Source organism: Coffea arabica, chromosome 6c, assembly GCF_036785885.1.
Source record: "Coffea arabica cultivar ET-39 chromosome 6c, Coffea Arabica ET-39 HiFi, whole genome shotgun sequence".
Taxonomy (NCBI): Eukaryota; Viridiplantae; Streptophyta; class Magnoliopsida; order Gentianales; family Rubiaceae; genus Coffea; species Coffea arabica.
In genome coordinates, this window is record NC_092320.1 from 54,583,097 (window position 1) to 54,596,816 (window position 13,720).

The 13,720-nt window shown below is 35.3% G+C and overlaps 1 protein-coding gene across 1 annotated transcript; it reads left to right on the forward strand.

The window, feature by feature from the left end:
• The first annotated feature begins 7,644 nt into the window (after window positions 1-7,644).
• LOC140008800 (uncharacterized mitochondrial protein AtMg00810-like) lies at window positions 7,645-8,649 on the forward strand. The gene has a single exon (XM_072053681.1). It carries the CDS (start codon window positions 7,645-7,647, stop codon window positions 8,647-8,649), a length of 1,005 nt encoding a protein of 334 aa, XP_071909782.1.
• The last annotated feature ends 5,071 nt before the right edge of the window (window positions 8,650-13,720 follow it).

The following is a 13,720-nucleotide window of genomic DNA, read 5'->3' on the forward strand; positions in this document are numbered from 1 at the left end:
AAAAATTTTGCTGCTTGTTTTTCTTCTATTCTGGTACTATCGAGTGTGTGCTTGATTTGCTATAGGTGAAATGTCTTGCGTTTTTAGCCTTTCCATATTGGTTATTTTTGCTTCATCTTTTTTTTTTTCGTTTCTTTATTTTTAAAGACAAATTTTGCATTTCAATTATGATATATGTATATATCTCCTTGCAAAAATACATTTTTGAATTGTGTTGTAATCCAAAAAGAGGAATGAGTTTTTTTTGGAAGGGGGGGGGGGGGGGTGAATAAGAGGACAGTGGAACTTTAGAGATTTTATGTTGACTTGTCCGATACATGGCATTCCTAGGACGGTTAGACTAAATTTTTTGTTTTTGGTAAAAAAATTGTGGGTGGGTTCAAATTCGGTCATCATCATGCTCCGGAATCATATGTTATGTACAAGATTTCTTACAGATCGTCCATCACATGTGATTTTTGAAAATAATATTATAGATTGCAATATTTTATTCTTTTGCTGTCAAATTATTAACAAAAAATAGATATATAGCAACCAGATACCTATAGGTATAATCATATCAAAAATGGGGCATATGGACTGGCTTGAATCACTATGGGATTATCATATTACGAAGTGTAAGCATAGGTAAGAGAGTCCCTTTGAGTTCAAGAATATTTGATAAAATTAAAATAATAAGAACTACCAATTTTATTGAGACGAGAATTCAAAGGAAGAGCATAGATTAATGAATGGAACAAAAGATTATTAGTTTAAATTCAAATTCTTTGAGCACGGGCATTATTAATAAAAAGAAAAAAATCAAGTATAATTTTCTTTAACACATAAATAATGTAAACTCATAACATGAGCTTTTTCATGACATAAATAAATTCGAACACTCAACAAATCTTAATTTTGGATCAAAGCAATAAACCTATTTAAAGTAGTTCATTATATATTGAGAAATTCTCCATGTGTGAATTATGGACGTGTTATGACCCCATTGCAAAGTATGGAACTTAGATGCCACATCGGAAGAAGTATGGGCTTTTGATGTGAGATTTATATGACTTTAGATCCTCTCACTTCGATAGCTAGCTTTTGAGGAGGGCTTTCACAAGGTTCATATCAAATTGATATTTGAGCCCGCCCCAAATGGTGACGCCGGCATTGCAATACTGCCCAAGACTAGGTAAACTAGTGCAAAACCAACCCTTGTGAGTGGGGGTGGTAAGATCTTGTGCAAAGCCAACCCGTCCTGGGACTGCAGAGCTTGGTGGATTGTCATGACCCAATTGCAAGGTATGTGACTTGGATTCCATATCGGAAGTATGGGATTGTAGTGTTGGGTTTATATGACTTTGGATACTCATACTTCAATAGCTAACTTTGGTTTTATTGGCACCTTTCCATACCTTTTAAAGGTATTTACCATGAATACTTTTGCGCAATGAATAAATAATTCATGTATTAATTTTTCTTACACTAACAGTGTATATACTATCAGCGTTGGATAAATGCTAATTATGCAAAATTTGAATTTGAAATTCAATTTTTGCACATATATTATGGATCTAACGATGATAGTGTTTGCACTATCAATGTATATAAGATTTATAGTTTCTTTTTCTTATAAATGGGTCTTGAAAAGAGATTGAAACCTAAAATGCCTATTGGCATATGTTATTGAATTCAGTTAACCAAAATTTAGGAATGTCCATTACCAAAGTAACAGGATGGCCACCTCGCCAATCCCTATGTTTTAGCTATTAGTAAATAAATGTAAAGATTTGATTTGATTACAACATCCAATATTAGAATGTTTTATTAGATTCTATATTGATTTGGACTAGATGCTCGAAGGTTTGATTAGATTTTAAATTGATTTAGATTAGTTTACACACACACACACATATATATACATATATATATGTATAATGTACACTCTTAATGGTATGATTTTTTTTTTTTTTTTTTGTCAAAAGCATCAAGTTTCATTGAATATAAACCAATATTTACAAGTGGACTATATCATTTGAGGCAAATACCACGTACAGACTTACTGTATTAACCATAGTGGTAGTCTATCCAGCCACTCCATATCATGTTTTAGTTAGGTAGCATAATTTGCTATTCTATTTGTGATTACATTCCTATTCTTTTTACACACTTCAAAAGAACATGTGATGCAGCTTTTCTTGAGAGCTAAGATGTCCTCTAGAGTTGTAGTCAAGATAGCATCTTCAACAATGTTATTTTTGAATTTCTTCACTATTCCTATATTCTGAGTTTTAAACAGTATGTTAGCCCACCCTTTTTTCATAACGTTGACTATTGCAAACTTAATTGCTTATGCTCATCTAGTCCTTGTTGGCTTTTCTTCTTTTCCACCATTGTCCATGCAGCTGCTATCATTCCATTGCTCTTGACTGCTGGTGCTCCATATCCCACACTCTTGAGTCTTGAGCCCCTATCTTGTGTTATTGCTACTGATATTTGTATTTGATTTGTTGTTTTAAAACTTCCACATGGTTCTTCATACAATGTTCCTCTCTTCTGGTATTGTTCTTGGGCTTATACTGCTATACTGCACAACTATATCACATTCATTCCATTCTTCCCAGGCATTTTGTCACATATCTGTGAAATTTTTCTTTTATCTTTCAATTGGAAATTGTCTCTCTTTTCACAAAATCGACAATATATTGGCAGTGAATGCTATATGATCTTGTTCTTTATCCCTATTAGTGGATTCCATGATTCACTTCCACCATTTCTAAAAAAAAATGCCTTTATATCCTTGTAATCCATCCCATTGTATATGTGATGTCCAAGCCTCTTCAGCTTTCTAACATGTCAGGAGTATATACTCCATAGTTTCAACTGCTCTCCACAAGATTTGCACCAAGGTTTTATATTTCCTATCGGCTTGAAAAGCAATTCATTAGTAGGTAGAGATTAATTAAGGCATTTTCCAAAATAAGTGCTAAATCCTATGTTTGGCCTTCAGCTTCCAAAGGCTTGTCCAGATTTTGTTACTTTGTCCAGCCAGGCTTGACTCTTCAAGTCTTATCTTCCCTTTTCAGATTTTTCACACTCTATGCGCAAGCTATATCCCGAACTGACAGTGTAAATTCTAGTTGAACTTTCCTTCCAATAAATATAATCTTTCTTCCTATTAGGCTTATTGGAATTGAAGCAGTTCTTTCAGTGTCCTCTTGCCAAAATAGTGCATTGATTGACAGTTTGTTCCACTTATAGTTGATTATGAGTTCACTCACTTTGTTTACCTTGCATCCTATTGGTTTTCTTTTTGTCACTTTTTCTCCAGCATTAAGTGGTGTCCAATTTGTCCTCCAAATTTTAATGCTTCTGCCAGTCCCAACTCTTTTCATCAATCCATTCTATGATAGATTTCTTGCACTCATCATGCTTTGCCAAATCCAAGAGGCATTTTTGGGAAGTCGGCAATAAGCAAAGCTTTGTTGTGCAGATACTTCTTTTTTAGGACTTCACTAACCAATAGGTTTGCATAGTCATGATCCTCCAAAGTTGCTTGTCTAGTAAAGCTAAGTTGTAGTGGTCCAGATCTTTAGAGCCTAGGCTTTTTTGTTCTTCAGTCTTGTCAGTTGGCTCCAACTTACCTAGTACATCTTTTTTTTTTTTTTTGGTCACCATCAACTCCCCACCAATAATCAGCCATTTTCTTACTAATGTCCTTACAGAGACTTTTAGATAATGTGACCAAGACATGCAATAGGATGGTGTCGAAGATATTATCTCCTATGATTATGGGAGATATTATCTTCCATAATTATCTCCCATGATTATGAGAGATATTACCTCCCATGATTATGGGATTTTATTGCTTATGATCAATCAAGTTTGAATAGATAGGATATGAGTTGATTATGTAATCCCTAAAATCATGGTTCTATTACCTTAAGTGGTGGCAGAACTATGATAGGATTGTCCTATAAATGCTTACCTTGTAAGCATATTTAGGGTGTGGGAAAATAAAGAAAAACAGAGTTTTTTGTTCATTTTTTCTTTTCTTTTCTTTTAAAATTTACATGGTATCAGAGCTCCGGCTCTGTACCAATTCCTGCCATGAACTACCGAGCAGTCGTGACTGGATCGACTGCTCACACAAGAGAAGACTCATCCTCGTCTTCAGTAGTTATCCAAACTACAGATTACTCCGCTTCAAATTCTTCTTCCCTACAAATAACCGTTATAAATTAAATGGTTCCAATTATCTGGAATGGGTTCAATCCGTAAAACTGGCTATCGATGGCAGAGGTAAACTCGGCCACCTTACTGGAGAAATTCAACAACCAGCTGCTGAAGATCCCAATTTGAAGAGATGGCATTCAGAGAACTCTCTAGTTATCGCTTGGTTGATAAACTCTATGAAACCAGCGATAGGAAAGCCACACTTATTTCTGCTCACAGCCAAGGATGTGTGGGATGCTGTCCGGGATATGTATTCCGATATAGAGAATTCGTCTCAAATTTTTAATCTCAAGATGAAATTGTGGAAATCAAGACAAGAAGAGAGAGATGTTACAACCTATTACAATCAGATGGTAACTTTATGGCAGAAATTGGATCTTTGTTATGAGGATGAATGAGACTGCCGTGCAGACAGTGTTCGATACAAGAAACGGGAGGAGAATGACAGAGTCTATGTCTTCTTGGCCGGACTAAATCAAGAACTTGATGAGGTGCAAGGTCGTATTTTGGGCAGGAAGCCTCTCCCCTCTATTCGTGAAGTATTTTCTGAGGTCAGAAGAGAAGAATCAAGGTGTAAGGTGATGCTAAAGTCCAAGGCAGAGGATGAAGTTGAGACTTCAGCATTGGTTTCTAAGGGGACAGATTTGGACGGAGATAAAAGAAGGAAGCCTTGGTGTGAACACTGTAAAAAGTCGTGGCACACAAAGGACACGTGCTGGAAATTACATGGGAAACCATCGAATTTCAAGAAGAAAAATGGAGGTGATAGCAAGGTGTTGCAGACTGTGAATGAGGATTCTCAAAAGCAACAAACTGACTCTGAGACACCAGCCTTCACAAAGGAACAATTAAGCCAATTGTACAAACTCTTTAAGTCTCCACAATTTTCAGTCACTGAGCCAAAAAGCTTCACTCCTTTCTGTTCTTTTGCTAAAAATGGTAAACCTTTTACTATTGCTCTTTCATGTAAAACATCAAATGCATCTTGTCCACGGATTGTATGGGTTATTGATTCTGGGACCACTGACCATATGACTAGTTTGTCACAATTATTTTCTACCTACAGTCCATGTGCAGGCAATAAAAGGATCAAGGTTGCTGACGGATCATTATCCGTCATAGCTGGCATAGGTTCCGTTGTCATCTCTCCTACTCTAACACTTCATAGAGTTCTTCATGTTCTAAAGTTATCATGCAATTTGTTGTCCATAAGTAAATTAACTAGGGATCTCATGTATCGGATTAATTTTTTCCCCTCTTTTTGTGAGTTTCAGGAACTGACTACGGGGAGGATGATTGGATGTGCTAGAGAAAATGGGGGACTTTACTTCCTTGAAGATGGATCAAATATGACAACACCAATCAAAAACACATGTTACGGGTCTGTCTCTATTACTAGTAATAAAGAGATTATGTTATGACACTTTAGACTAGGACATCCTAGTTTTTATTACATGAAATACTTATTTTCAGATTTGTTTAAGAATAAAGATTCATCTTTCTTTCAATGTGAAAGCTGCAAATTGGCTAAACATCATCGGTCTACATTTTCTATACATCCTTATCAACCCTCAAAACCGTTTTTTCTATTACATACTGATGTTTGGGGTCCCTCTAGAATTTCAACTTCATCTGGAAAAAAATGGTTTGTCACATTCATCGATGATCACACAAGAGTTTGTTGGGTGTATTTGTTAAGAGAGAAATCAGAGGTTGCAAGTGTGTTTCAAAAATTCTACAGCATGGTTTTGACACAATTTCAAGAAAAAATCAAAATTGTTCGGAGTGACAATGGAAAAGAATATTTCAATAAAATATTGGGAAGTTTTTTTCTTGAAAAAGGGATTGTGCATCAAAGCTCCTGCAATGATACCCCACAACAGAATGGGGTAGCTGAAAGAAAAAATAAACATCTTTTAGAAGTGGCGAGGGCATTACTTTTTTCAAGAAATGTTCCTAAATATCTATGGGGTGAAGCAATTTTAACTGCTACATATCTCATAAACAGAATGCCCTCAAGAACCTTGAATTTCCAAACTCCTCTGAATTTTTTCAAAACAATTTATCCCATGTCTCGATTAGCATATGAAGTCTTATTAAAGGTGTTTGGGTGCATAGCCTTTGTTCACAATCATGAACAAGGTCGAAGTAAGTTAGACCCTCGAGCAAGAAAATGCATTTTTGTTGGATATGCACCCACGCAAAAGGGGTATAAATGCTTTGACCCCATTTCGAAAAAATGTTTGTAACTATGGATGTAACATTTTTTTAAGATAAACCTTTCTTTGGAGATCCTCTTCAGGGGGGGACTCGGCATGTAAAAGAACTTGTAGAAGATGATGATGTTTTTCGTATTGAAAATCAAATTCCTGATCAAAATTTTGTTGATAGGAGAATTGATTTTTCTGATTTTTTAGAAGAATCTGCAGCACAATTTCCTCAACAAGAATATTTTCAAGATAATAATCCTGAAAAATCAAATGACACTCTTCAATTTGCCCGTCAAAAGGATTTTGAAAAACGTGAAAAATCAGGGATTAGAAGAGGATCTCTTGTCTTTAGTGCCAATAACAGAGTCGAATTCTCTTAGTGAAAGAGATGGGAATGTAATTGAAAAAACCTTGAAAACCTATGTCAGGAAAAATCATCGAGGAAAAGATAAAGCTCCTCCTTCTCTTCACAACAAGGAATCCGAACCTAGGGCAGAATTTGATATTTTTGAGTCATCAGATAAAGTTTCCTCTGATTCAAAGATTGCTGATTTGGATCTTCCTATTGCACTTCGAAAGGGAGTGCGTTCTTGTACCAAACACCCTATGACTAACTATGTCTCTTATGAAAAGTTATCCCCTACTTTCTTGACATTTACTTCACAACTTTCTTCTGTGGAAATTCCAAAGAATGTACAGGAAGCATTACAAGTTCCAGAGTGGAGAAAGACTATTGAAGAAGAGATGTATGCTCTTGAGAAGAATCAAACATGGGAAGTAACAAACCTGTCACAAGGGAAAAAGACAGTAGGGTGTAAATGGGTCTTTACCATCAAGTATAATTCCGATGGGACATTGGAACGGTACAAAGCTCGATTGGTGGCTAAAGGGTTTACTCAAACCTACGGGATCGATTATCTTGAAACTTTTGCTCCAGTGGCAAAATTAAACACTATTAGGGTGCTTCTCTCAATAGCAGTAAACCTTGATTGGCCGCTCCAACAACTTGATGTCAAGAATGCATTTTTAAATGGTGATCTGGAGGAAGAGGTGTACATAGAGTCTCCCCCTGGATTTGAAGGGAAGTTTCAGTCTTGGAGTTTGCAAGCTAAAAAAATCGTTATATGGTCTCAAACAATCTCCTAGGGCCTGATTTGAAAAATTTACTAGGTCGGTAAAGGATCAAGGCTATACCCAAGCTCAGAGTGATCACACCATGTTTGTTAAACACTCCAAGGACGGGAAGATAGCAGTACTCATTGTGTACGTGGATGATATCATCCTCACAGGATATGACTTAATTGAGATGGAACGGCTGAAGAAAAGTCTTGCTTCTAGCTTTGAAATCAAAGATTTGGGAACACTACGATATTTCTTAGGGATGGAGGTAACTCGGTCCAAGAAGGGCATTGTTGTGTCCCAACACAAGTATGTTTTGGATCTTTTAAAGGAAACAGGGATGAGTGGATGTCGACCTGCAGACACTCCTATGGATCCGAATCACAAGTTAGCAGATATAAAAGATGGAACACCAGTTGATACTGCTCGATACCAAAAGTTAGTAGGCAAGCTAATTTACTTGGCTCACACTCGTCCTGATATAGCTTTTTCAGTGAGTGTTGTGAGCCAGTTTATACATTCTCCATATGAAGAGTACCTTGATGCAGTATATCGAATTCTGAGGTACTTAAAAAGTACTCCAGCAAAGGGATTATTCTTTAAAAAAGGAGATCGAAAGACTATTGAAGCTTATACAGATGCTGATTGGGCAGGATCAGTCATTGATAGAAGATCAACCTCGGGGTATTGTACCTTTGTATGGGGCAATTTGGTTACTTGGAGAAGTAAGAAACAAAGTGTTGTAGCTCGTAGTAGTGCAGAGGCAGAGTACCGAGCTATGGCTCATGGTGTGTGTGAGATGTTATGGCTGAAGAGAGTTTTAGAGGAGCTGAAAAGACCTATTGAACTTCTAATGAGGCTCTATTGTGATAACCAGGCGGCAATTAGCATAGCTCATAATCCTGTGCAACATGATAGAACCAAACATATTGAGATTGACCGCCACTTCATAAAAGAGAAACTTGAAGGAGGAATTATCTGCATGCCATTCGTTCCATCAGCTCAGCAGATAGCTGACATTCTCACCAAAGGACTCCTCAGACCAAATTTTGAACTTCTTACAAGCAAGTTGGACATGATAAATATATATGCACCAACTTGAGGGGGGTGTCGAAGATATTATCTCCTATGATTATGGGAGATATTATCTTCCATAATTATCTCCCATGATTATGAGAGATATTACCTCCCATGATTATGAGATTTTATTGCTTATGATCAATCAAGTTTGAATCGATAGGATATGAGTTGATTATGTAATCCCTAAAATCATGGTTCTATTACCTTAAGTGGTGGCAGAACTATGATAGGGTTGTCCTATAAATGCCTACCTTGTAAGCATATTTAGGGTGTGGGAAAATAAAGAAAAGCAGAGTTTTTTGTTCATTTTTTCTTTTCTTTTCTTTTAAAATTTACAGATGGCATGGCTAATGTGACCAACTTCAAAAGCACGTCTTTTCCAGCTAGGTTTAGTAATTTGCTCTTCCAGTTTTTCAGCTATCATTCCAAATACTTCGTCTTTGGTTCAGGATATTACCATTGCTAGTCCCCCGGATATTTTCCTTGTGTTACCTCTTTCATACTCCCAAATCTCTAGCAAATCTCGACCTTATAAGTTTGGGACAACTTGTTGCTATAGAACAGTGATGACTTCTGCACATTAATTAACTGACCTGATGTTTTTCATATTTTCTCAAGATCTCCGCGATAGCATCTGCATCACCTATACTAGTCTTGCAAAACTCAATGAATTATCAGCAAAAAATAAATGTGTAATAGATTGGTCGTTTCTACAAATTTTCACACCAAAAATTCTTTTCTTTGGGCAGTCTAGTTAAGAAAATCCTTTAGAAATTAATAAGAACAAATATAGAGATACAGGTCTCCTTGCCTAATCCCTCTAGTGGATTTCCCAAATTCTCTTTTTTGACCATTAACATTGAAAGCATAGGACACAGAGAATACACATTCCATAATCCAATGGATCCATTTAGCACAAAAATCCATGTTACCCATTATAGCCTGAAGAAATGGCCATTCAACTCCATTTCACAAATTCTCTTAATGGTATGAAGGCGATTTTTCTCTCCTTCTTAGTTTTCATGGTATCAAAGCTCTAGGCTCTGTTATCAATTTTTCTTTTGACTAACCTTGTTTAGTCACTTTTATGTCCTCATTGTGTTTGCTACATTAAAATTTCTTTTGTGAATTATAATGGCTGACAAGACAGGCAGTAGTAGAGAGATCAAAGCAGTAACCTTTGATGCTAATCCCACAACATAAAAAATTATTGAGCACAAACTTAACGAAAAAAACTTTTTGGATTGGAGTAAAACTGTTTGGGTATATCGTTGCAGCATTAATAAAGATGATCATCTTTAGCGATGAAGCACCTATGGATAGTAAAGAGAAGAAGGTTTGGCTAAGAGAAGATGCAAAAATATTTTTGCAGATTCAAACTTTATTGACAACGAGAAAATTAGTTTGATTAATCGTTGTAAGTTCACTAAAGATCTCATGGATTTTTTGGGTTTCTTATATTTTGGTAAGGGTAATCTAAATCATATACATGATGTTTGCAAGGAATTGTATAGTCTAGAAAAGCAAAAAGATCTCTTGCCGAATATTTTATGAATTTTGAATGGGTGTATTAGGAGTTAAATTCTCTCCTTCCTTATAGTCTTGATGTAAAAACTTAACGGTCTCAATGAGAGCAAATGGCTGTTATGAGTTTTCTTGCAGGATTACCAATTGAACTTGATGTTGCTCGAGCAAAAATCCCCTCTAGTCCAGAGATTCTCTCTCATTGTGACACATTTACACGAGTGTTAAGAGCTGATGACAACTTTACATGAGTGTTAAGGGTTGAGGGATCTCGATCTTCCTCGAATGTTATTAGTGCCCTTGTGGGCTGCCATAACTTAATTCGATAGGAAATAATAGTGGTAGTGATGGTAGAAATATACATGGTGGATTTGCTACTCATGGACAACATGTCCAAATCAACGGGTCTGTTATCACTATAAAAAAATCAGGCCACACCAAACGTACATGTTAGTTGCTTCACAGCAAATCTCATTAGAATCCTAGTTTGCTAATTTTGCAACCTAAGAGAGCAACCACATGCCTTTATTTTCTGACAAATCCATACTTGTCTTTGCTGATGAGTTTGCCCTCTTTACTGAGTAAGCCTCACAAAAATTTGCTAACCCATCATCTAGTACTAGTCTATTTTCTGCTGACCATAAGTCTCATAAAAATATGCTAATCCATCATCTAGCACCAATCTTTCTTCTGTATTCTTTTAATTCTAACATAAGCCTTTTAATTCTTTTAATTCTAACTTCAATTATCGGTTCTGGTGCAGTCATTTCCGCATTATCGATCTCTTTATCTTTAGTTTTATGTTTGCGTAATTTTTCTTTCAATCTCCTCTCAATCAGTAAAATTATAAAAGTTCTTACGTGCTTTGTCTCATTTTTCCTTGTGTTATACAGGATCTTATGATGAGCAAAATTATTGGTAGAGAATGTGAGTCTGGCGACCTTCATATACTTCAAACTCTTTCAATGAAAGTGACGAGACCCATTACATGTTCATGTACCTTGACATCTCTTAAAGTTCATTGTTGTTTGGGTCATCCATATCTATCTACTTTGAAGAAGTTGTTTCCGAACTTTCAGAATTTATCTCATTTAGTTTATGAGTCATGCTAGTTTGCCAAGGATCATCATTTGCCTTATTTGTCTAGAATCAATAAACAGGCTGCATCCCCTTTGAATTAGGGTACTCTAATATTTGAAACCCTTATCCAACAATATTTAAATATGATATTTGGGGCCTTTTGTTGATGATCATTCTTGTGTTACTTGGTTATATTTAATGAAAAGTCATTCAAATCTATTTAATGTGTTTTATTCCTTTTGTGCTGAAATAAAAGCACAATTCAATGTGCCTGTCTGCATCTTGTGAAGTGATGATACTAAAACAATACTTTTCTAAACCTTTTGATTCATATATGCCAAAAAATGGAATTCTTCACTAATCTTCATGTCCTAACATACCACCACAAAATAGTGTTACTCAAAGGAAAAATAGACGCTTATTAGAAGTTGCTAGAGCCCTTCTATTTCACATGAAAGTCCCTAAATAGTTTTGGGTAGATGTTGTTTCCACATCTTGTTTCTTAATTAATCATATGCTGTCGTCTGTTATTGCTAATGAGACTCCTTATTTAGTTTTGTTTCCAACCCAATCTTTATTCCCCATTGAGCTGCGTATATTTAGGTGTACTTATTTTGTTTATGATATCTATCTTCAAGTGTCTAAATTAGATCCTAAATCTCTCAAGTATGTGTTTTTAGGTTACTCTTATCTTCAAAAAGGGTATAGGTGTTATTCTCCAACTTTATATCGATATTTAGTTTTTGCTGATAATATATTTTTTGAGACTAGTCTATTTTGTTTTCCTAAGTCTAATGTCTGCAGCCATAAGGGGAGAGAAAGATGATATTATAGTTTACAATGTTATAACTATAGTTAGTTCATCTATTCCTACAAGACCACCTATCACTCAAGTGTATTCTCGTCACATAGACTCACATCCCCCACCGATACCTTCATCTACAGATCCTAGTCTTGATCTGCCTATTATTTTTAGAAAAGGTACAAGATAGTAAATTTATGCAGTTTCTTCATTCGCTTCATATGAACATTTGTTTCCCTCTTTGCATTGTTTTATTGCTTCTTAGGATTTTGTATATGTTCCTATACACTAGTCTGAATCTTTGGCACACCCCGATTTTGATGAATTGCTATGGAAGAAGAAATGATAGCTCTAGACAATAATGGTACCTGGGATTTGGTCTATCTACCAATAGATAAAAAAGTTATTGGTTGTAAATGCATATTTGCTACTATTAAGTAAATCCTAATGGCTCTATTGCTTGTCTTAGAGCTCATCTTATTGCAAAGGGAGAGCTTAAACATATAGAGTGGATTACTCACACACTTTCTCTCCTATGGCAAAACTTTCCTCTATTTGATTATTTATCTCTCTTGTTATCACTAACAATTAGCCTTTATAGGAGTTAGATGTTAAAAATGCCTTCCTTTATGGAGATTTACAAGAGAAAGTTTATATGGAGCAACCGCTTGGGTTTGTTACTGAGGTGAAGTCTAGTAAGATTTATAAACTTTGAAAATGATTATATAGTTTAAAACAAAGTCCTCGTACTTAAGGTGGGAGATTCAATGAGGTGGTTTAAGAGTTTAGCATGAAGAGGAATAATTTTGACCATTCTATTTTTGATTAGCAATCTGATGCTAGTCTAATCTTGCTTTTTTGTTTATATTAATGATATTGTTATTGCTGGTAGCAATAATACAGGTTTTATAGCCCTTGAAAATTTTCTTCAATCATGCTCTCAGGCAAAGGATTTAGGCATGTTGAAATACTTTTTAGGCATTGAGGTTATGAGATGTAAAAAAATGTATCTTTCTGTATCAAAAGAAGTATATCTTTGATCTTTCGAAAACAACAAGGAAGTTAGGTACTAAACCTTGCAGTGCGCTAATAATTCCCAACATGCAATACAATAGGTGATGGGGAGTTGCTTTAAGATCCTAAAAGTAGTGGAGATTAATGGGAAAGTTGAATTATTTTACTGTGACTCATCCAGATATTGCATATCTAGTTAGTATTATTAGTCAGCTTATATCTTCACTAAGGATTATCCATTGAGTAGCCTTAGAGCAAATCTTATACTATCTTAAAGGAGCTCCAGGACATGGTATATTATATAGTAATCATGGTCATTCTTGTATTAAATGTTTTTTATATGCAAATTGGGTAGGCCCTAAAATGGATCAAAGATCTACAACTGGATATTGTGTTTTTATTGGAGGTAATTTGGTGTTATGGAAAAGTAAGAAACAGAATATAAATCTCGTTTTAGTGTAGAATCAGAATACAGATCCATGGTACAATTGATTTGTGAGTTTATGTGGATACATCAATTATTAAGTGAGGTTGGAATTGATAATTCACTTTTCAATAAAATTATGGTATGACAATCATTCTGCCCTTCATATTACATGAAATCCGATTTTTCATGAGAGAACTAAACACATTGAAGTTGATTGTCATTTTGTTCATGAAAAGATTCAACAAA